The 25,265-nt window shown below is 34.1% G+C and overlaps 1 protein-coding gene across 1 annotated transcript in view; it reads left to right on the plus strand.

The window, feature by feature from the left end:
- Nucleotides 1–23,351, plus strand: part of LOC107566130 (multiple PDZ domain protein) — a 68,825-nt gene extending 45,474 nt beyond the window's left edge. The window contains exons 21-39 of the mRNA XM_016251507.1: nucleotides 777–954; nucleotides 2,400–2,678; nucleotides 5,494–5,671; nucleotides 7,367–7,563; nucleotides 8,194–8,285; nucleotides 8,505–8,577; nucleotides 9,147–9,209; nucleotides 11,325–11,399; nucleotides 12,296–12,458; nucleotides 12,554–12,699; nucleotides 13,697–13,780; nucleotides 13,864–14,057; nucleotides 18,492–18,639; nucleotides 19,725–19,827; nucleotides 19,897–20,009; nucleotides 20,160–20,264; nucleotides 21,768–21,856; nucleotides 22,009–22,132; nucleotides 22,246–23,351. Coding sequence (XP_016106993.1) covers nucleotides 777–954; nucleotides 2,400–2,678; nucleotides 5,494–5,671; nucleotides 7,367–7,563; nucleotides 8,194–8,285; nucleotides 8,505–8,577; nucleotides 9,147–9,209; nucleotides 11,325–11,399; nucleotides 12,296–12,458; nucleotides 12,554–12,699; nucleotides 13,697–13,780; nucleotides 13,864–14,057; nucleotides 18,492–18,639; nucleotides 19,725–19,827; nucleotides 19,897–20,009; nucleotides 20,160–20,264; nucleotides 21,768–21,856; nucleotides 22,009–22,132; nucleotides 22,246–22,392 — 2,551 coding nt within the window. The 3' untranslated portion in view covers nucleotides 22,393–23,351. The remainder of the gene's footprint in view (nucleotides 1–776; nucleotides 955–2,399; nucleotides 2,679–5,493; nucleotides 5,672–7,366; nucleotides 7,564–8,193; nucleotides 8,286–8,504; nucleotides 8,578–9,146; nucleotides 9,210–11,324; nucleotides 11,400–12,295; nucleotides 12,459–12,553; nucleotides 12,700–13,696; nucleotides 13,781–13,863; nucleotides 14,058–18,491; nucleotides 18,640–19,724; nucleotides 19,828–19,896; nucleotides 20,010–20,159; nucleotides 20,265–21,767; nucleotides 21,857–22,008; nucleotides 22,133–22,245) is intronic.
- Nucleotides 23,352–25,265: the final 1,914 nt, after the last annotated feature.

Below are 25,265 nucleotides of genomic sequence, written 5' to 3' on the forward strand. Positions count from 1 at the left end.
TATTTTGTAATTTTTTTGTTCTGGCCAAAATATATTTTTAAAATATGCTACATATATGTTGTAAACCATGCAGGTTAATATGTACTGTCAATTATTTTTTTAACAAAATACTATATATATATATATATATATATATATATATATATACAATTTATTTATTTATTCATTTTTGCCATATGGATAGTGGCACATATTTATCAAAAATGATTAAAAAAAAATTTAATAAATAACTTGGCCTAAATTTAAAACTCTGGATTTTCATTGCCATTTGTTGTTTTAAACCTGTCCTGCATCTTTCATCAGATCTTCCCCTGATTTTGGCCTGATAATAAGAGACTCAGCTGGCAAAAATATTATCACAAGGAACAACGTTGACTGAAAATGGCCATCAGATGTGGCACTTTATACATTCATATTTTTCTCACCAAATATTGTCTCAGTATTGGATCAAATATTGGATTTTCAAACCATGCCTGACCGAAGTTATTGAATGTTTTGAATACTGAATATTGAATTGAATCAAAAGGTTTTGAATCAAATCCCGCATGGCACTGAATTTGAACCTCTGGTACAAAATGTTAGTTTTTAACAAATCTTGGAAAATATATTTAAGGCTTGCAAAGTTTGATGCTGTTTGGTCAGCAGGTGGGATCATGATGATGAGAAACTTATCAATGAAGACAACTGTGGGAAAGTCATGAAAATGTGTTGATCATAATGTTTGGCAAATTGACGTTACTAGATGTTAATTGAATGTTCTGTGTGTGTTTGCTCAGAGTGGAGTTGCACAGGGAAGCTGGGAAATCTCTGGGCATCAGCATCGTTGGTGGGCGGGGCATGGGCAGTCGCCTTAGCAACGGGGAAGTGATGCGGGGCATCTTTATTAAACACATCCTGGAGGACAGTCCAGCGGGACGCAATGGCACACTGAAGACAGGAGACAGGATTTTAGAGGTACACACATTTAGCTATTTATTATAACAGAATGATGTAAAATTAATTACATTTATAAATGATTATTAATATATTAAGATAATACAACTCTAATCTAAATAAAAATGCTAAAAAGCTCAAAATCAGGTTATAAATAGAGATCATATTTATTTTTTATTTTCTCTCAAAATTGTTTTTACTGAAGAACATACAGTTCTTGAAACGTCTGGAGTTACAAAATTAATAGTTAATTCATTTGCTATTTGCATTTTTCCAGTTATTGTTAATAAAATTAATTAATAAGTTAATAAAAGTTTGAAAACAAGCAGCTTTGTCATAATTACATGCAGGAAATACCTTAAAATATTTGACCTAACTTTCTAACTTTACACACTGAGCTAGTGGACAAATTCACTTTTACTTACAATTGTTTGAAATTGACTTGCATTTGCCAAATGTCTATTTCATTTTAATTATAAAAAGGCACTACTTCACCCAATATTTGCATGTACGGTGTTTTTTTTTTTGCTAAAGGAACACAAAGAATTGTATTTAATTATTTTCATTTAAATGCATCAATATAACAACACCCCTGTAAAAATAAAAATAAAAATAAAAAAGAAGTGCACTGAAGCATATCTACTTACTATGGAAATAATATACTTTGAATAAAAATACTTAAATAATACGTTGAATATTGCAATAAATATGAATTATACTTTAAATGTATATTAAATGCAATTAGCTGAACTTCAAAGTGCTTTTGAACCACTTAAATGGGACTTCAGTGCATCTTTATACTAATTTCATAATTCTATTTTTCCCTACTGCTGAATGTACTGACATGCATTTATGAGAAACTAATATATAACTTGTTTGTTATGTATTTAAATAAATATTTTAATGTAAACTTTAAATGTAATATTGAACATAAACATATAAAGTGTACTTTAAAGTAAAACTCTTAATTTGACATTTTGAATTGCACTTTTTAAAAGTGTTATAAAAGCGTCATGGAAGTGTTTATACATATAAATGGTATTTTATTTCATTAATATTATATCATCTGCAAGTACAGTATTTAAAAAATACACTTGAATATAATGAAATGCTTGAAGTAAACTTACAAGTGCACAATTAACACAATTAAGCACACTTCTTTTTCACAAGGGTAATATAAAATGTATTTTTCACATAAAAAAATGCCATGCAGAGACTTCATAAAAGCAAATCATTGAATACGTTTTGAATCAATTGATGAAAACAGTTTAGATTAATAGAAATAAATCAAGCTTACCAACTGTAACACCAGTGTGGCTACTGAAGTTTAAATCAGAAACTCTGTCTTAATGCTAAACTCTTACTCTTTGAGAAACCTAACGACCAAATATGAAGCATATTAAAGACACAGTGGTGCACAGTGTTTGATATTATCAGCAGAATCCGTATGAATATATTGTGAATCTTTAATATATCGCCCAGCACTAATACTAACTAACCGCTTTTGTAGTGCTCAGAAAAACAGGATCGAGCCGCTTTGCATCTGTCTCTCGCCCTCCACCTCATCTCTCTGTCTCTCTGTCTCTCTCTCTGTCTGTCATCAGCCTGACTCTCTGTATAGTTTTGATTCACCTCCTGTCATAGAGAAATACGGGACAGTTTTAAAATGCGTCCCTGTGCCAAAGTGTCAGGTAATTTCTGTTCAGCCCTCTTATCTCCGCTCCCAGCATCCCTCATTCAGCTCGGCTTAGCCTTAAGATTTGCCAGTAAGTCAACTTAAGCACATTTACGAATGAGATTTAACAAGCAACACTCCTTTTATGGCTCTCCAAAGTTCAACTGTTTCGCCGTTAATGTCCCGAGACACGTCCTCCACATTTACCCGCAGACCTCCTTTTTCAATAAGGCCACTTCTAGTTTACATATTAGATGTTTTAATGACTCGTCTTGCGGGATGAAATGTGTTTAAGCTGATATACTGGCGCAGGGTGATTCTGGCTTGCTAACCTTCTGTGCTGTGCTTGTAGAAACCTCCCGTAGCCCTGCTACAGCTGAAGCGCTCAGAGCAACCCCTCCATCCTTACGTTCATAGTGACCACTAAGTATTAGGTTAAGGTCCACAAATAACAAAAGCACCAAAAAAAAAACACCATAAAAATCATTTCAATTATAGCAGTGTTATTTTAGTATTATTTACTGTATATGCTATTGTAGTACTGATTAATGTTTTGAATTAGCTTTAGTTTTTTTTAGTTTCAGGGGTTTGTTTTATATTTTTGTTTTTGTAACTTTATGTGCTTTTGTCATTTTTTTATTTTTATTTTTTTAATACGACATATTTATGTTATTAATTTTATTTCAGTTTTAGTTTTAGTAATTTTTCAACTTATTTTATTTCAGTTACTTGGCGATGTTTATATTTTATTTTATTTCAATCAAAAAACCTGACTGATAATATTTTTCTTTAAGTCAATCATTTGTAAATATAGCAACATATCACATAAGTTGTGCTTTTTTGGTGTGCTGTTATTGATTGATTGATTGATTTTTTTAACATTTATATGTATTAAAAAATGTATTAAGAGTTTATTGAGAAGATATATATTTGTTTTTTTGTAATTTTTATGCACTTGTCATTTTTATTTAAATTAATACTTAAAATACTTCTAAATTATTTGTGTATTTTTTGTTTTAGTTTTAGTAATTTAAGAACTTATTTTATTTCAGTCTATTTTTTTACTTTGTACTTTTTTCCAAGTTTTTTTAAGTTTACGTTTTTAAATATAAATAAGCTAAAATAAAAAATACTGTATATATATATATATATATATATATATATATATATATTTGTTTACTAAACTCTCGGGTCTGTAAATCTAGCAATAACACACAAGTTTTACTTATTTATGTATTACAATTTAAGATCATTTATATGAAATTGTATCCAGAGAATTGAATTTGCATGGCACATCATGAAGGGTGAGGAAATAATGTCCCAATTTCTATTTGATCTCCGTTTCAGAAGCACAGTGTTCAGTAGACGTGGAGGCAAAGACCCCCCCGACGCGAAGTGCATTAAAATCCTTTAATGCACTGCAAGCCGTTGATTATTCTACTTATTCCACGGTCCTTTGCCAAGTTATAGACTAGTTAAAACTAGTACGTTTTTGCTCTTTGCAGCGCAATATTTGACCAGAAGTGTAAACATGACGGTTATTTTCGTCAGTTATGGCACATTAGCTCTAGCATTCTGCCCGCTTCAAATCAGACACAGAGATGAAATAGTGCGGTAAGATCACATTTATTTAAATGAATTATAGCATTTATTTCAATTAATTACTTATCAAGAGAGAGAGAGAGAGAGAGAGAGAGAGAGATGATAGTTGTGTGTGTGTTACCTGCGTCTGGGTGTGTCTCTCTACAAACAATTAATTACTTGAAAAACAGTGATTTTACCACCACGTTGCTGAAAAATATAATGTAGTGGTCTAGTATCTAGGCTATTTTATTAATAAAAATCGCGGAGAAGCATTGACAACAAGTTTATGTGTGTGCGCAGCACAATCTGCAATCTCTGACTCTCTCACTCTTTGTGTGTGTGTGTGTGTGTGTGTGTGAGAGTGTGTGTGTGTGCGAGTGGTGTGTGTGCAAGTGATGTGTGTGTGTGTGTGCGAGTGGTGTGTGTATGTGTGTGTGAGTGTGTGTGTGTGCAAGTGATGTGTGTGTGTGTGCGTTGTGTGCATCAATTAAGGCGCATTAATATAAAACAGTGATCAAACTGACTTGGAGCTACCTGTGCATTAAACAGGTTTACTGCATATCTGCCAGCCAATCAGAATCCAGTATTCAGACAGACCATGGAATAAACAACATTTATGCATGCATATATATATATATATAATTTTATTGTAACAATTTTGCACTATTGTAAGTAATATTAGAAATTATATATAAATGTGCAAATATATGCAGATCAGACGAGCATGATTGAAAAGCTGGTTTAAATCTGAAGCTTTTTTGTATGATTAGTTTTTAATCGCACGATCCACATGATATGCATTACTCTGTGTAACACAAAAGGAGATGTTTAGTAGAATACTCTTGCTGCTCTTTTCCATACAGTGAAAGCACACAGTGACCAGCTGTTAAACTCAGAAAAAGGAATAAAATACATCCCAAATGCAGTGCTGTGTCAAGAACAGACCAAAATGTAAAGAGCAGCGTGAACATTCTGCTAAACATCTTTTTTGTTCTACTTAAGAAACTTATGTACAGTAACAATGTCATATTTTTTAGCAATCTCAATTTTACACTGTAACTGATATTCATTGAAAAAAAACATTCATTAAACATGAATTTAGCAGGCTAATGAATGATTTGGAAGGTTTTTACAGAACAGCAGCATGTCTTGTTTTGTTGGTTCTTCATGCTGAGAAATGAAGAACAGATTAAATGTGATTTTGAGTATATTACGCTTCATATTTCATGGGTTTAATGGAGGATGCCTTGCTGACAGATGACGTGCTAATTGGATAGAAATTATATCTTGTTTAATGTGTTTTATTTTTAAAACTGTGGCAGCTGTATCGAGAGGAGGGGAAAAGTGTCCTGTCGCTGCCTGTCGTTCCACATGTCGGGGAAACCGACTCGGACACACTGACTGAGATTCCCGACAGACTCGCTCTGCATAGCGACGGTCCTGATGAGGAAGAGGAGGATGAGTACGGATACAGCTGGAGTAAGTCTCACATTCGCTGTAACACACAGTGGCCAGCAGAGAGCACCTATCACACAGACTAGTTTCAGAGAGAGACACTGGTGAAAAAAGAAGTGCACTGTAGTAGGATACTTTAAAAGAGTACTTATTATGGAATTAATATACTTGACTATAAGGATATAAGGTTACACTTTATTTTACAGTGTCTTTGTTACAGTGTAATTACTGCTCCGGGTGTGTGTTCACGGTTTGTGTGTGTTCACTGCTGTGTGTGTGCACTTTGGATGGGTAAATGCAGAGCCCTAATTCTGAGTATGGGTCACCATACTTGGCCACATGTCACTTCACTTCACTTTATAATTACACATTTAAGTACTGAGTCAAGTCAAGTTTATTTGTACAGCGCTTTTCACGATACAAATCATTGCAAAGCAATGTAATATTAATTAACTACATATACTTGCTGCATGCTTAGAATGAAGGTCTGGTTTATGGTTAGTTGCATGTAATTATGCCTAATTTATTGTTTTTACTATTGTAAGTGCATGTAACGTGTAACAAGGGCACTGTAAAATTAAGTTGGTGCTTAAGTACAATTGTATAGATAATTTCATAATTACTTTTGAAGTAATGGTTGAAGTACTGCTGAATGTACAGACAAGCATTTATGGTGAACTAAAAGATAAAGTAATATACTTTAATATAAAATATGCTTTATACACAACACAAGATTATCAAAACATGATGTACTTTGAGAATAATACTTTAATTTGACAGTATAACAAAGTACACTCTTTAAAAGTGTACTTAAGTGTGTTAAGAAACAGTCATGAAAGTGTCTCTCTTTAAGTGCTGCCAAATATACTTAAGTGTGAACTTAATACAGTTTTTGAAGTCTTAATTGCATGTTAACTGCAGTAAAAATGAAAATGTATTTAGTGTAAATCTATATTAAATGCAATTAGATGAACTTTAGAGTGTTTTCTGACCCACTTAAGTAAGACTTAAGTGCATCTTTATATGTAATTTCATAATTACTTCTATTGTCTTCTAAATATGGTTAAAGTACTGCTGAATGTACTGACAAGAATTTATGCTAAACTAAAATATACTTTAATGGCATTTCTATTGAAACTTGCATGTCTTGTGTTAATATGTATTTATAATCATGAAGTTGCAACTTAGTACATCTAAAATACATTAACTTAAAATGTATTATCAAATAACACTATAGTTAAAATTAGCTTTAGTTTGTTAGTCAACACTTAAGTGTACTTCTTAAAAAATAACAAAAGATTATTAAAACATAATGATTAAAATGAACTTTAAAGTAAAACTTTTAAATTGACATCATTACAAACTTTGTACTTAAGTGTACTTAAAAAGTAAGTGAGTTAAGAAACAGGCATGAAAGTGTCTCTCTTTCAGTCACTGAAGTGGCTTTTAAAATTGTTTTTTAAAAATATATATTTAAGATTTGAAGCACACTACAAGTGCACATCCAATACAGTTAAGCGCACTTCTTTTTCACAAGGGGTATGTTGCCATTCACACTGTACTGAACTAAATCTGTTATTAGACTGCAGTGATATGCTGCAGTAATACTACAGATTGCAAGTGTAGTTTACAACTAAAAGTATCTAACTGCAGGTGTGTCGTGTGTGTGTGTGTGTCGTGTGTGTGTGTGTGTGTGTGTGTGTGTCTGTGTCTGAGAAGAAAAGGTAACGGAGCGGTACGGTCGTTTACCCGGTGAGCTGCACCTGATCGAGTTGGAGAAGGGTCGCACAGGTTTGGGTTTGAGTCTGGCAGGGAACCGCGATCGTTCACGCATGAGTGTGTTTGTGGTGGGAATCGATCCCAACGGCGCCGCCGGCCGAGACGAACACATCGTGGTGGGAGATGAACTGTTAGAGGTGAGTGTGTTTAAAACATCAAAACAGCAGTCTTGTGAAAAAGAAATACACTTTAGCATACTTTAAAAAAGAGTACTTATGTAATTTAAAAGAATATACTTAAGTGTAAACTGAATGTAATGTTTTCAGACACTTAATTGCATATTATTTGCAATTAATATTAAATGCCGTTTTTTTGACTCACTTAAGTTGGTACTTAAGTTAAAAAAATATATATATAATTTATTTTATTTACTATTATTTACTTTACATAATGAAGTTTTTGAAGTATGGTTGAAGTACTGCTGAATGTACAGACAAGCATTTATGGTGAATTAAAATATAAAGTAATACACTTTATACACAACAAAAGATTATCAAAATAATGATTTTTAAAATGTACTCCGAGAGTAAAACTTTAATTTGACAGTATAACAAAGCACACTCTTTAAAAGTGTACTTAAGTGTGTTAAGAAACAGTCATGAGAGTGTCTCTCTTTAAGTCACTTAAGTGGCCTTTTATTTCATTAATATATCATCTGCAAGTTTTTTTAAGTACACTACAAGTGCACATTCAATGCAGTTATGCACACATCATTTTCATGCTAAACAGATCAGGCCTTTTTCTGATTCACCTGGTTGTCTTGGCAGATAAACGGTCAGGTTTTGTACGGCCGCAGTCATCAGAACGCCTCTGCCATCATTAAAAGCGCCCCTTCAAGGGTCAAGATCATCTTCATCCGGTAGGTCGAAGTTTGTGGTGTGTAGGTGTTGATCTGAAGAGATTTTGAAGCCTGTTGCAGGCTGACACGTGCGGTGTGTGTGTGTGTGTGTGTGTGTGTGTGTGTGTGTGTGAAGATCATCTTCATCCGGTAGGTCGAAGGTTGTGGCGTGTAGGTGTTGATCTGAAGAGATTTTGAAGCCTGTTGCAGGCTGACACGTGTGGTGTGTGTGTGTTCCAGGAACAGAGATGCTTTGAGTCAGATGGCTGTCGGGCCGATGAAGGAGATGGACTCACCGGACGCACACACAGAGGTGAACTCACACACATCTGTGTCCTTAACCCAGAGTTTAAGAGACATTATTTACTTCATTTCTGAATCAGTTTTACCTTTTAGGATCAAGTCAGCTTTAGACTCTTGTGAAAAAGAAGTGCTCTTGATTGTGAATGTGCACCTGTAATGTACTTCAAATCTTAAAAGAATGTTTTTTTGCAGATAATATAATATTAATGAAAGGAAAGGTCACTTAAGTGACTTAAAGAGACACTTACATGACTGTTTCTGAACACACTTAAGTACACTTTTAAAAAGTGGCCTTTGTAGTAATGTCAAATTAAAAGTTTTACTTTAAAGTACTGTTGTAATTATTATGTTTTAATAATCTTATATCATGATTTAAAGAAGTGCACTTATGTTGATGTGTTGACTAACATACTTAAGCACATGTGAATTACTTGGTAATAATTTTAACTGTAGTGTGTTATTCAATATTACATTTAATTTAATGTATTTTAAAGGCACTAAATTTACACTTTATTAGTGCTGTTAGGGCAGGTTTCTCGCTCTGTAGCGGTGATGTTCAGTGTTTTTTTCTCTCTGAAGGAGGATGACAGCAGGAGCGGATGCATCATTCAGAGTGTGGATGAGAACGGAGCAGCCGGAAGGGTATGAATCACTGTGCTGCAAAAGAAACGATGTTCACAACCTAGGCCTGGGTGATAAAACGGTATCGATATTTATTGACGGCACACCTTTTTCGATAACGATATAAAAAATGTTCGATATAGGCACGTGCTATGAGTGACGCCGACAGCTCACACAAACATGAACACATGCTGAGTGCTGTGCCTGCCTGTGATGAGGAGATTGTGAATAAAGAATGAATATTAGTCGAATTTAAAATAAACATTTGAATGTTAGGTGTGCATCAGGGAGCGTCATCAGTGGCGCGCGAGATGCGGTGATGTAAGTGACGTTGTTGCATTTTAATGTTTTGTTAGTCTAGCCCACGAGATGCGCCGCTGCTGCGTTATTCATTCAACATATTAGAGAAATATAGAAGCTCAATGCGGAGAAGATCTTGATTAGGTTAAAACCGAAACCAAGCCATTCACACTGATGCATATTCAGCGCATTTTTTAGTCGGACAAATATGACTGCTGCACTCGCGTCTCACCATGCAAAATTAAAACAGTTTAAACCTTTAAAAAACACGTCGCAAATTTGTGGAGGTTTATTCCTTTTCACTGCGTCTCTTATGTTTTTAAAGGCAATCTGTGTAAATACATGATGCTGTTTTGTTCATAATTGTTTATGCAATTTACGAAATATTAGATTTATATGAGTTAATTTAGACGTAATGCACAGTTTTTATAGAGTTATTTCCTTGCATTGACAATTTAAATGCGCTGCATTATTTTGTTCATTGCGCCCTCCTGTGGCCTCGGGAGACAAGACAAAAGTTTCCTTGATACCTATTTAATCTGCATATAAAACATTAGAAATTAGATATTTGTTTAATTTTTATTGTGTTTTTAACTGTTAAAACAAAAAAAAATGTGTTGTTTGTCTCAATAAATTGGATTGATTTAAAAATACAGTGGTTAAATTTGAAAAAAACATTGTTGCTCTTTGTTTTAAAAAATATTTAAAAAATGTCAATAATTATCGATAACGAACCATATGAAACATTATATCATTGATACATTTTTTTAGCTATATCGCCCAGCCCTATCACAACCCTTTGTACTTTTCAAATGTGACATACAGTATTTCTGATGTTCTGCCTGAGAGAAATAGAGGGTTTTTAAATGTAAGGAAAAGTGTTGCCTGTGTGACATTTTGATTATTACAAAGACAAACTTTTTTTTGCATTGCTGAATTGAGCGCAATTAAGACCAGCAAAGTGTTTTAGGAAAGTAAACAGGGTTGGTTTTTATTAAGTCTTAGGGGTAGGGCTTAAGTGTTATTTTAGCATCACTGATAAACTGTTATAGTTTTTGTTAATGTTTTGAATTAGATTTTACATTTTCCGTTTTGACTTTAATTTCAGTTGTTGTGTGTTTTTGTCATTTTAATTTTTAAAAATATGTCTACATAGTATTTATTCATTGTTATTTATTAATTTTACTTTATTTAGTTTCAGTTGTTTTAATACTTTAACTTGAACTAAACAGAACTGAGAAATATTGCCTTGACAACTAGCTCAAATAAAATAAGTTGAAGTTTTATTTCAGCTAATGTTTATTTTATTTCAAGTAACGAAAATGTCAATAATAGTCAATAATAACCCTGTTTAATGTATAGATAGCCCTCAGAAAGAAAGAAACTGTTTGCTGGGGTCATTATACAAATATATTTGAACACAAAATGCTGTGATTAACCAATCACAATAAAGCATGCCTGAAAAATTGGAAAATTTATTTAAAAGCAATTTTGTGGATGTAAATAATTCATAAAAATAATTCACACTTGATGTCAATGTGTGTTGCGCTAATACTGTGTCTTTTAGATTTAATAAGGCTTTTGAGAGAATATCTGTGTTTTATGGTAACAATATATACTATAATGCAAATATCTGTGTGTGTGTGTGTGTGTGTGTGTGTGTGTCTGTGTCTGTCTGTGTGTGTGTCTGTGTGTCTGTGTCTGTGTCTGTCTGTGTGTCTGTCTGTGTGTCTGTGTCTGTCTGTGTGTGTGTCTGTGTCTGTCTGTGTGTCTGTGTCTGTGTCTGTGTGTCTGTGTCTGTGTCTGTGTCTGTGTCTGTGTCTGTGTGTGTTTCAGGACGGTCAGATTGCAGCGGGACACCGGCTGCTCACAGTGGATGATGAGATGGTGCTGGGACTCTCTGTGGAAAAGGTAAAACTCTTTCCAACTGTGAAATGTTTTGAAGTAAGAGTTTAAAGCAATAGTCAGTTGTGTCATTATTTACTCACCTGCGTAGTTCCAAACCCTCATGACTTTACGTGTAACGCAAAAAATATAATATTTTTAAATAAGCAAGAGCATAGGAGCTGTCAAGCTCACAAAAAGACATAACTCTGGTCTAAATGAATCACAAAATTGGGTTTTTACACTATCTTCTAGTGTAGTGAGCAACAAACCAAAATGTGAAATTTAAAAACATTATAATTGTAATACAAAATTCAGTCCTGTTGTAGATTCTATAATCTTCCTGTGCTCTGTAACTCTTTTGTTACCATGTTACAGAATGTGTGTTTTGTCACAAACCAATATTCTGTAAATAACCTGTTAAGATTTTTGTGAATGTACACTAATGTTCAAAAGTTTAGTGTCAGTTTTTAAAGATATTAATGCTTTTATTCAGCAAGGATGCATTAAATTGATCAAAAGTGACATTAAGGAAATGTATAATGTCAAAAAGATTTATGTTTCAAATAAATGCTGTTCTTTTAAACTTTCTATTCATCTGTGAATTCTGCAAAATACAATTTTAACATTGATAAGAATCAGAAATGTTTCTTGAGCAGTAAATCAGCATATTATAATGATTTCTGAAGGACACTGAAGACTGGAGTAATGATGCTGAAAATTCAGCTTTGATCACAGAAATAAATTACAGTTTAACAGTTATTAAAACAAAAAAAAACACTTGTTTTAAATTGGAATAATATATTATAGTTTTTACTGTATATTTTATCAAATAAATGCATACGTTTGAACAGTAGTGTATGTAAACAGGATTTATTATCTACAAAAATGTCACCGTCTGATGTGAAATGTGTGTGTTGTAGGTGACGTCACTCCTCCAGAAACCCCAGCAATCTGTGAAACTCACCATTTGCACTGACTCCGCCTCCCAACCCTCCTCATCCAATCAGATTTGCTCTGGATCAGACGCTGGAAGCAGCCTGCCGCTGGTTTCTCTGACATCATCAGAGACAGAGCCAATCAGGAGTAAGAGGGCGGGGTCTGGGGCTATTAAAGGAAAACAGAACAAGTTTATTATTGAATGAATCAGAATCTCTGTCCTCATGAATATTGTGCTGCAGATTCCAGCAGATGCTCCACACCGGCGACACTGGCGTGTGATCCGGCGACGTGTCCCATCATCCCCGGCTGTGAGACCACTATAGAGATCAGCAAGGGCAGAACAGGACTGGGGCTGAGCATCGTGGGTGGCTGTGACACGCTGCTGGTGAATAAGCTCACTGACGTGTGCCACTGATAGAAACTTTAAATTACTAAAATGTGCACAAAATTAGCTTCCACCATCAATTTTTAAGTTACATAGTCTTCAACTCAAAAAGTTGGAACTTAAAGAAAATCCAGTTGTCGTTGTTATTTATTAAAACTAAAACTATTGATTAAGTGAAATAGAGCTGAAATAAAATATAAATATTATTTGAAAAGCTTGAGCTAAAAAACGGTTAAATTAGAATTAGAACACAAATTAGAAATGTTATCGTGGCAGCTAACTGAGAGATATTACAAATTTAAGTAAAAATAAAAATAGCTATATATACAGTATATATTGCTATTTTTAGTAATAAATAGCTAATTACAAATATTAAAAACAAAAACGAATTAAAATGACAAAAGCATATAGCAAAATAACTCAAAATACATTTTAGCTAAAAGTATTAAAATAAAAATGTTAATTTGAAATATTAATAAAAGGTAAATAGAATTTTAAAAACTAATAAAAATGGCAAAATCATAGCAAAATTACTTAAAAAGCTAAAATATAAAAATAAAAGAGATTTTAATTAAAAGCTAAATATAAATATATAGAAACGAAAACTAATAAAAATGACAAAAACATATTACAAATAATTAAAACTTAAGCTAAAATTTAAATAAAACTGAAAATGTAAAAATAAAAGCTAATTCAAAGTATTACACTATAATAGTATACAACACTATATAAATAATACTGTACAGTAACACTGGTCTTATCAGCACATCAAAATATTGTAAAATATAATGATTTAAAATGACTCTTTAAGTCACTTAAGTGGCCTTTTATTTCACTAATATTACATTATCTGCAACTACAGTTTTTATTTATTTATGTACTATTAAGATTTGAAGTCCACTACAAGTGCACATTCAACACAATTAAGCACACTTCTTTTTCACAAGGACGTAGGAACTCATTTATAAGGACTGGGACTGTATCTGTCTGTGTTCAGGGCACTATAATAATTCACGAGGTGTACGAGGAGGGAGCTGCGTCTAAAGACGGCCGACTGTGGGCAGGAGATCAGATTCTGGAGGTAAAGTCATGACTCTTCTGACTAGCCTTTTTATTTCATGCCAGCTTCATTTCATCCGTCTCGTAACTCATTGTCTCTCTCAGGTGAGCGGTGTAGATCTGCGCGTGGCGACGCACGACGAGGCCATCAATGTTTTGCGGCAGACTCCGCAGCGCGTTCGTCTGGCGGTCTTCAGAGACGAGGGTCAGTATAAAGAGGAGGAGCTGTGGGACTCGCTGAGCGTCGAGCTTCAGAAGAAACCAGGCCACGGCCTCGGACTCAGCGTCATCGGGAGAAGGTACTAGAGCACTAGTTAAAGCTACTAGTCTGTAAAGTGTGAGTAAATACTAAATTGGGCTGTCTGCATATTTTTACACATTGACCATATTAAATCCGTATAGGACGCAGTTGTTTTAGCATCTTTTATCTAAACATATGAAAATGCTTCAGTATGTCTTGCATTTAAATACATTTCAGCATGCATGTCGATGTTAGAAGTTAAATCATGATGGATGTGCAACAGACACCTTTTGCATGAATTTTCTCAGAGACATTGGCTGTTGCTAAATTAGTAATACATGTAATGGTGCATGAGTGTGAAATTGTAACATTCATTTTAACCGCAATAAAAATGCACACAAACATCTCTTTTTAAATTATGTTCTGTTTACAGCCCACGTTCTTGATTTGCCGTATAACATTAAAATATATCTCCACTTTCGAAAATGAAAAACGTTTAAAATGAATACTTACTGTACCGTGTATGTACTTATTATAACAATTACAGTAACTGGGTAATAACCTACCCCTAAACTTAACATTAACCCACGTAGTTACTTTGTGCTATGCAGTACTTTCTTGGATACGTACACTGAAAGTGCACTTACTGTTAAATAAAGTGTAACCAAAATAATATACTTTAAAAGAATATACTTTAGTGTGAACTGAATGCAGTGTTCTCAGACACTGAAATGCATGTTAATTGCAATTAACTGTAATGTGTTATTGTGCTATCGAACTTTTTGACTCACTTAAGTAAAACTTAAGTACATTTTAAAATGCAGTTACTCGTACTGCCGAATACACTGTGACAATGTATCATTCTCTTTAATTATGTTATTAAAAATATCACCCACTTGTCAGCTTAACCTAAAATGTTATGTTTTTGTTTGTTTGTTTGTTTGTTTGTTTTATTATTATTGTCTATGAATTCATAAAACAAGTGATACTGATGAAAATCAAAAAAATAATTCAAATTAAGCGCATTTAAGGTTGTATAGCTTAGGTTTCTAACTAATCTTTTTAATAGCACTAAATTGTTGAAGTTTTTTTATGTAATATGATCATGTTTCAACCAACTTTTAACCCCAGTTGTACTGGAGAATACTAAGTAATCAATAAACAAAAATTCAATTGTAATGATATATATATTTAATAGTACATGTAATACACTACAACATATGAACTTTAAATGCAATATTGAATAACATACTTCAGTTAAAAAGATAAACAAGTGCTTTACATGTGCTTTAGTATGTTGGTCAACACATCACAATAAATGTACTTCTATAAAACAAGATTATTTTAACCATAATGATTTCAAATGTACTTTTTTAAGTAAAACTTTTAATTTGACATTATTACAAAGGTCACTTTTTAAACGTGTACTTAAGTGTGGTAAGAAACAGTCATGAAAGTGCATGTGAAACAGACGCCCTTGAGCTGTTTCCATACATAATTTCACCTATATTGCGTACATTATATAAGCTAGTAGCTTGTTCTTTATCCATTTGAAACAAAACTTAATTATATAGCCTAGTATTAAATTGTATAGGCCTGCGTTAAATAATTTTTATTAGAAAGTGTCATAAGTTTTTTTTTGTACTTTGTTATAGACTATTTAGATACTTGATCATCAAGCAATAATCATAATTTTTCTGATTAACTTTTATTAGGAAATAGGAATGTTCATTTCTGTTATTTTATTTCTCCTAAAGCCTAACCGACAACCGACGGTCGTTAAGCCAGTCTTAACCGTTAACCGACAAGATTACGTTAAATTACAATTAAATGAAATTTTAATTGATACGTAGCTGTGACCCATTAAAAATACTTAAATTTGTTTTCCAGGGATTCATTTTATACACGCAAAAGGCAGCATAAACAACAGAATGTGAGGATTCACATGGTCACCTGCAGCGCTTCTGCGAAAACAGTATAAAGCTATATATAAAAGAAATAAATAGGCCTATATGCGAATTATATTTTTCTACATAATTACTGAATTAACAAAATGAAAGAAAAAATCTCTGCAACAATTAGTAGCCTAAATTTCATTAGATTTGTCTGATGCGCTCTTGAGAAAGCGGCATCCTGTTTGTTTCCTTTATTTTACAAAAGCACAGTGTTTTGTTTTTGTGACTGTACGCAAATAAAATAAATATTTAGAATAGTTTTGAATTATGTCTTAATCTTATATGACCACAAATGAAGGAGTAGGCTATTGTAAGTTGTTTTCACTTTTATAAGGAAAAAAGTTAAGCATTACTAACTCGACAACGCAGCCTGTTCATTGTCATAATAAAATACAGTCAGCCAAACATATTGAAAAAACATGCTATTTTATTTCCCCTCATTTCAGAACAAATCCTTTAAATTTAACGGTAGAACAGTACTCAGAACAAAACAAGAATAAAAATATAAGAAGCGACTAACAAGCCAAAACGAATTAGGAGTAGGCTATTGTAAGTTGTTTTCACTTACAAGGAAAAAAGTTAAGCATTACTAACTCGACAACGCTGCCTGTTCATTGTCATAATAAAATACAGTCAGCCAAACATATTGAAAAAACATGCTATTTTATTTCCCCTCATTTCAGAACAAATCCTTTAAATTTAACGGTAGAACAGTACTCAGAACAAAACAAGAATAAAAATATAAGAAGCGACTAACAAGCCAAAACGAATTAATTTAAAATGTTGTACTTATCATTCCAATATCCACGTAAAACAAGATCTTCAGAACAAAGTGAATCAATTTTAACTTGCAACGTACATCAAATTAAGCTATGTAGGCCTATGTTTGAGAGGTAACTCGTTAATAATATGAATATGATTTAATGCGCTTTTGAACTACAGGGAAACGGTGCTTTAACGTGAGCAACACGAACACGGAAGCTGCCTATAGGCTAATTCTGTCATGTGACAACACATTTATTCGCGTTAATGCCTCATTTCTCGACAAAAAGTGTTTCCAAACTAATTTTTGCGACATTTGAACTATCGATATAGAATTTAGGCGCTAAAGACACATGAGAAATGTTATCGATAAATGGCATTTCCATCAGCTATATCGGTAAAAATTTTGAAGCGCTAAATATATATATATATATTTTTTAATCCTTGGATGGAAACCTGATAATTGGCTTTTTCTAAATCAGTAATGTAATACAATAGCCGGTTTCCATCCAAAGTTGCGAATTTAACTTATGCGCAAAATTGAAATATCGCATAAAACATTTGCAAAAATGCACCGTTTCCATCCAACGAGTCAAAGAGAACAAATTCGTCACTTCCTGGTAGAACTGACGCTAGGCTATACAGTATATCACTATGAGAAGTAGGAGAAACCATTGAATACAATCATTTTCATTGGCCTATATAATAAATGACTTGCGCCTCAGAGCGAGAAGACAAAACTAAATAAATGCGATCATTGCTTTCGGAGGTGGATGCTGATGTTTGGGAACGCAGTCGTGTAACAGTTCTGGGAGGCAATTATACAGAAATGCATTGATGACAGACTTTGCTCGGACATTTCAAAATGACCATAACATTTCAGATGCTGAGGAATGAGATCGGTCCACTGGTTAGGTTTTGCCGTCCCATAGCGCAGTCACATTACTTTTTTGATGCGCATGGAGGAATTTCCTCGGCAAATGCGTTTCCATCTCCTTTTGTTCACATTAACCCTCTTTCGCACAAGTCAAAAACCACCTCAAGCGAGCGTAAAAATGTGTTTGCGAATTAAGGGATTTTTATTCGAAATTTGCCGTTTACATTACGCGTTTCTTATGCGATACTTCAAAATGCGCATACAAACTGGGTGATGGAAACATAGCTCTTGTATTGAGCTCTGTATCTCCTGCATGAGCAGTCAGTGATTGTGTCTCTGTCTCAGGAGCGACACAGGGGTGTTTGTGTCGGACATTGTGAAGGGTGGAGCGGTGGAGACTGACGGAAGGCTGATGCAGGGAGATCAGATCCTCTCGGTTAACAGCGAGGACGTTCGCTCAGCCACTCAAGAGTATGTGGCTGCGCTGCTCAAGGTGAGCGTCACAGGGTCACTGCCTTTTACAGTTGATTATTACTGAAAGATATTCAAACATTCAGACGTATCAGATATATCACTGGGAGTATCGAAAGAGAAGAGACTGTTTCTGTATATATATATATATCTGTATAGTTTTTGGTTTAAACATTATGTATTTTATAGTGCTGTCAAACGATTAATCGCGATTAATCGCATCCAAAATAAAAGTTTTGTTTACATAATATATGTGTGAGTACGTTTGCGAATTAAGGGATTTTTATTCGAAATTTGCCATTTACATTACGCGTTTCTTATGCGATACTTCAAAATGCGCATACAAACTGGGTGATGGAAACATAGCTCTTGTATTTGAGCTCTGTATCTCCTGCATGAGCGGTCAGTGATTGTGTCTCTGTCTCAGGAGCGACACAGGGGTGTTTGTGTCGGACATTGTGAAGGGTGGAGCGGTGGAGACTGACGGAAGGCTGATGCAGGGAGATCAGATCCTCTCGGTTAACGGCGAGGACGTTCGCTCAGCCACTCAAGAGTATGTGGCTGCGCTGCTCAAGGTGAGCGTCACAGAGTCACTGCCTTTTACAGTTGATTATTACTGAAAGATATTCAAACATTCAGACGTATCAGATATATCACTGGGAGTATCGAAAGAGAAGAGACTGTTTCTGTATATATATATCTGTATAGTTTTTGGTTTAAACATTATGTATTTTATAGTGCTGTCAAACGATTAATCGCGATTAATCGCATCCAAAATAAAAGTTTTGTTTACATAATATATGTGTGAGTACTGTGAATATTTATTTTGCATGTAAAAATACACACACATGCATGTATATATTTAAGAAAAATATGTTTTGAATGAAAAAATGAATATAAATATATGCATGTAAATACATGTAAATATTTTCAAAATAGATACTATGTGTGTGTGTGTATTTATATATGCATAATAAATATACACAGTACAAACACATATATTATGTAAACAAAAACTTTTATTTTGGATGCGATTATTCACGATTAATCGTTTGACAGCACTAGTATTTTAGTATCATTCTGTTAATATTCTGAGTCAGAATTCCTTAGGTCATTTTTTTAAATGCCTATATAGTTTTTATTAATTATTTATTTAGTTTTAAATTAAAATGTTGAAATACAGTACGTTTTTTATTTTATTTATTTATTTTTATTTTATTTATTTACTTATTTTTATTTCAGCTAATGTTTATCTCGTTTGAAGTAGCAAAATTCTATTGTACTTTTGTTTTAGATGTAGTTAGCAATAATAACCCCAGTGAAAATCAATAGTAATGTGCAGCAAGATTTGAGAACTGTCAATAAAATAAAAGTCTATAAAATGCAGTCGCCATTTACATGCTGTGCCCTATGTTTGATTTATTGTTTTTAATGAGCTGTGAATCAATAATGACCAGATGCTCTCGTGAAAATGTTTCATAATGTCTCCAAAACTTCTGAAATAGTGAAACCTAACTCTCATTAACTAAAAAACTTCATAGTTTTTGAAATGTTGAGTTTGGCTTCTTCTCATGTCTTTTTTGGTATATAAATGTGATTGATCTAGTGTGAATGTGAAAACCAATGCACACTCATGTAAACTGGTTTTGTTTTTCCTCAGAGTTGTGCTGGTCCAATCCAATTGGACGTGGGTCGTTTTAAGGCGGGACCATTCCACTCCGAGCGCCGTCTGTCCCAGAGCAGTCAGGTCAGACACCGAAACAGTTAAAGACTCACACTCTCTTGGTTTCTGTTCCATCACTTTTCATCTGACAGCTCTGATACCGAGTCAGACTCTCTAGGCATCAGTATAGCAGGAGGGGTCGGCAGTCCTCTGGGTGACGTGCCCATATTCATCGCGATGATGAACCCCAGCGGCCTGGCAGCTCAGACGCAGAAACTCTGGGTGTGTGTGTGTGTCTAACATCTGAACCAGAGTTACAAAACTTTTTTTTTTGTCCAGTAGGTCTGACACACTGAAGCTGGTGTGCATTTGTGAATCATAGTCTCTCATGTTTATTATCTGTGTGTGTGTGTGTGTGTGTGTGTGTCTTAGATTGGAGACAGGATTGTGTCCATCTGTGGAAACTCGACGGAGGGAATGACTCACAATAAAGCTGTTTCACTGCTGAAGAACACAACAGGCATCATACAACTACAGGTACAAAACACCACGGCACAGCAGCCATCACATCCACTGTGAAAGAGAAGTATTCACTTCAGATAGATAGATAGATAGATAGATGATAGATAGATAGATAGATCGATCGATCGATCGCTCTATCTATCTATCTATCGATCGATCGATCGATCGCTCTATCTATCTATCTATCGATCGATCGATCGATCGCTCTATCTATCTATCTATCGATCGATCGATCGATCGCTCTATCTATCTATCTATCGATCGATCGATCGATCGCTCTATCTATCTATCTATCGATCGATCGATCGATCGCTCTATCTATCTATCTATCGATCGATCGATCGATCGCTCTATCTATCTATCTATCGATCGATCGATCGATCGCTCTATCTATCTATCTATCGATCGATCGATCGATCGCTCTATCTATCTATCTATCGATCGATCGATCGATCGCTCTATCTATCTATCTATCGATCGATCGATCGATCGCTCTATCTATCTATCTATCGATCGATCGATCGATCGCTCTATCTATCTATCTATCGATCGATCGATCGATCGCTCTATCTATCTATCTATCGATCGATCGATCGATCGCTCTATCTATCTATCTATCGATCGATCGATCGATAGATAGATAGATAGATAGATAGATAGATAGATAGCATCTACATGCAAACTGAATGTCATGTTTTCTGACTCTTAATTGCATGTTAATTGCAATTAAATGAAATTGTATTATAGTTTACATTTAAATTAAATGCAGTTAGCTGAAATTTAGACTGATTTTTAAGTAGGACTTAAGTACATCTTTATATGTAATATAATTATTTCTGTCTTTGAAATATGCTTAATGTACTGACAAGCATTTATGATAAACTAAAATATACTTGTTAAACTAAAAAGTATGTTATTTCTATTGAAACTTGCATGTGTTATATTTAAATATGTTTGTAATTACACATTAGTAATGATGAAGTTGCTAAATATATTACCTTTAAATGTAATATTGAATAACACACTACAGTTAAAATTATAATTAAGTACTTTCCATGTGCTTTAGTATGTTAGTCAACACATCAGAATAAGTGCACTTCTTTAAAGCATGACAAAAGATTATTAAAACATATTGATTTAAAATGCAATTTGAAGTAAAACTTGACATTATTACAAAGTACGCTTTTTAAAAGTCTACTTAAGTGTGTTCAGAAACAGTCATGAAAGTGTGTTTAAGTACACTTTTACTGGCCTATTATTTCATTAATATTATATGCAAGTACTTTTTTAAAAATATACTTCTAAGATTTGAAGTACTATTTGGTACTATTAAGTGCACTTCTCTTTTCAATCAAAAGTGCACACATTAAGTACTGTATGTGTACATTGTGAAATGCATTTTCTTACAAAATGACCAGACTAATTGCAGATGCACAACTCTGAACTCATGCGGTGTGTTACGGTTTAGTGCAGATATGACGTGTGTGTGTGTGTGTGTGTGTGTGTGTGTGTGTGTGGGTCGTTGCTGGCGATACAACAGTGACTGGACCGTCAGCAGAGCAGACAGCAGGACTCACAGCCAGCAGCATTTTCCACGATGACCTGGGGTTTGTACACAAAACTCTCTTCAGCCATTATAAAATTTCCTTTCCGTTCCTCTCTTCTAAGCATGACTCTTGTTTCATGTATATAAAATAATGCAATTAAAACAGTTAATTCAAAATCATAGTGTCGTTGTTTTAACGTGTCTTTTGTCCAGTCCTCCGCAGTGTAAGAGCATTAGTTTGGAGCGAGGGCCTGACGGACTGGGCTTCAGTATCGTGGGTGGATTCGGCAGCCCTCACGGTGACCTTCCCATCTACGTCAAAACCGTCTTCAGCAAGGTAACGCTTTGGCACAGCGAATGTGTACATCCACTGATGCCACGAGACAGACAGATGCATTATTATCTGGTGTGTGTGTGTGTGTGTGTGTGTGTGTCTGTGTGTGTGTTCAGGGGGCCGCGGCAGAGGACGGGCGTCTAAAGCGCGGAGATCAAGTCATCGCCGTTAACGACCAGAGTCTGGAGGGAGTCACTCATGAGGAGGCCGTCTGTATTCTGAAGAAAACCAAAGGAACCGTCACACTCACTGTGCTGTCATGAACACACACACAGGTCCTGTAGTTGTTTAGACACTGGATGACACACTGTGGATGATAGAGCTGTTTACTGCTAGTTTGTGGAGAAACCAGCAGACTACTACAATCTGCCGTACTATGCTGAGACTGTAGAAACTCAGCTCTACTGCGATCCACACACATGCATTTGAATCTACATGCTTTAAAATGCTGAAATGCTCATGGCTACATGGCACATCTGGTTATGCCATATTTTTCCATCATTTGATAAATAGAAAATGCACAAATATCTCTTTCCTGTTGCATTAAAAAACTGGGTGTACAACTTTACAACTTTGTTGTAAATTGACCCCATTGGTTTGCATGCAATTTGCCAAAAATCAACTCTGTAAAACATTGAAACCCTCTATTTTAGCTTGTCAGAGACTAATGTAATAATTCCCATCTATTTCTAGTGCCTTTTTGTTATTATTTGTTGTTGTTGTTTTTTTTTGACAAACTCAACTAGATAAATGAAAAGTGAATTTTCCTTGCACAATTCAGAAAACAAATCTTAAATTTCGACTGAACTCTGAATTTTAACGTTCATAAGTTTTCATGCATTTCATACTTTAGTGTTTGACACGCTATAATAAAGGTTTTCTGGTTTTTACCGGACTCTTTGCTGGTTTTCAAAGTGTTGATTTTTGGCAAACTGCATGGAAACCAGCCATTTTGAGCACATTTTCAACCTTTTCAAAACAACACACAAAACACTTTGCATGCACATTCATGAAATATTCACCAAAATTCAACAAGAATCAAATTGTTTGCGTCCAACATCAGTTGTGTTGGGAAAATAAGTCAATGAAATTGTGCAATTAGTCAAGTTAAGCTCAATTTATGTGTGAAAACAAACGTACTGAATAGAATGATATCTTTTTAAGCAGCGGTGGCACAGCTCTTTAGTATTTGAGCATTCATTTAAAAAAATACAGCTTCTTATGATCAAAGGACCTCAATATGTTTGATATTACACACCACTGTCAGAATGTTTTTTACAAGTTATAATCAAAAAAATGAAAGCAATAACTGCTAGTTTTACACTGCAAAAAATATACTGACGGGGCAATAGGATGACAGTCCTGAATGTGGATTTTAATCATCAAAACAATTCATCCTGATTATAAACTCAAAATATTTGAATAACCACCTTTGCTTCTTAAAAAAAGAAAACTTATTTTATATAGACGGAACAGACTGTTTGTAGAAACTGTGTGTGTGTGTGAGCAATGTGCTGATATTAATGATTTCTTTGAAAAGAAAAACAAGCATCAGTGCATTTAATGACATTCCTGAAGTTTTGCCTTCATCGGAGACGTTTGCTGCTGGATGTAGAACAAACTACTGTGATATATTGTTATATTGTCATTTTCCTCTGATACAGTATTGGATTTCACTACAAACACAGATAAAAGTGACCTTCAGCACGCAAAAATCCGTCCCTTTTTATTTAACAGATTTAAATTTTCTCTACAACTTTTTTTTTTTTTTTTTTTATAAAAAGGAACTTGCATGGTTACACCTCATACAGTAAATGTAAAAAAAAAAAAGTAAAAATATGAATAGACACTTCAGTCATCTAAATCTGCTAAATCTCCAAGATTCAAAAGCAATCCTGTCATCACAGCCGAGCGAGATCGCATTCATCTGCTGCCTGTTTAAACCTGGTTCGACTAGTTGTCAAGACGTTATGATTGTACTGTCAAACGCATGATAAATTAATCTTGTGTTTTTGGAGGAATGAACACTACAAAATCAGCATTTTCTAAAAATTCTGAAAGTTTGTAACATATTCACTGGTTCTATAAAAACATATTCATATGGAACTTCGTACACTCCAGCATAACATGCATACAGAAAGTTTCACAAACAATTAGTTTTTTTTTACAAAGCTTCATATTCCATATGCATGAGCGTGAAATGAAAGGTCAGGTCAGCTTAAGGCAGTTCCCACATGAGACGACGAGCCTACTTGTTGTCTTTATAGTTATTAAACAAAAACCAAAAAAGTGGGGGAAAATCTATGCAATTAAAACATATGGAGAATATCTTTTTGTTTGTATTCCGTATTAAATAAAGCATATTTTCTACACACTATTAGTTAGTTCCTTCAACAGAATTAAATAATCATGATTCATTTCATTTCCAACCAGTCTTTACGAAACAGAACAAATTGGAGATAATGTCAAATTGGGTAAATATTGTTTATTTAAATCTTAGTTTGATTTCTTAGATTTTCTCTGGAGCTCAGTTTGAAAACTGTGGTCTAGAAGTCCAAATTAAATGTACTGTTGTCAAAAACAAAAGGAGAACAATCTGGAATGCTTTTACGCCATGTCTCGCCTGCGGGACCCTACAGATACTACATTAATTTTCAGATGTGTGTCTTCGATACCTGTCTATGCATGTTTGAACATGTTACAGGCTTGATGTGGTATGCATTACAGCACAAAGTCCATACATCTGCGATTACTAGTGCAAATGCACTATTTGGCATTATAATACATTCATTTTTTACCCATTATCAGCATAATTTGAAAAGCTGAGGAAAGTAAAACCTGATGATCCATGTTATCCCAGCATGACTCGGGCAAAGAGCATGTTGTGTGTGCTTTTATGCACGAAAATTTGACCTTTTGTACAGAGTATGCATTACAGCACAAAGTCCATACATCTGCGATTACTAGTGCAAATGCACTATTTGGCATTATAATACATTCATTTTTTACCCATTATCAGCATAATTTGAAAAGCTGAGGAAAGTAAAACCTGATGATCCATGTTATCCCAGCATGACTCGGGCAAAGAGCATGTTGTGTGTGCTTTTATGCACGAAAATTTGACCTTTTGTACAGA

This window comes from Sinocyclocheilus grahami, unplaced genomic scaffold, assembly GCF_001515645.1.
Source record: "Sinocyclocheilus grahami isolate Dianchi unplaced genomic scaffold, SAMN03320097.WGS_v1.1 scaffold1049.1, whole genome shotgun sequence".
Lineage (NCBI taxonomy): Eukaryota > Metazoa > Chordata > Actinopteri > Cypriniformes > Cyprinidae > Sinocyclocheilus > Sinocyclocheilus grahami.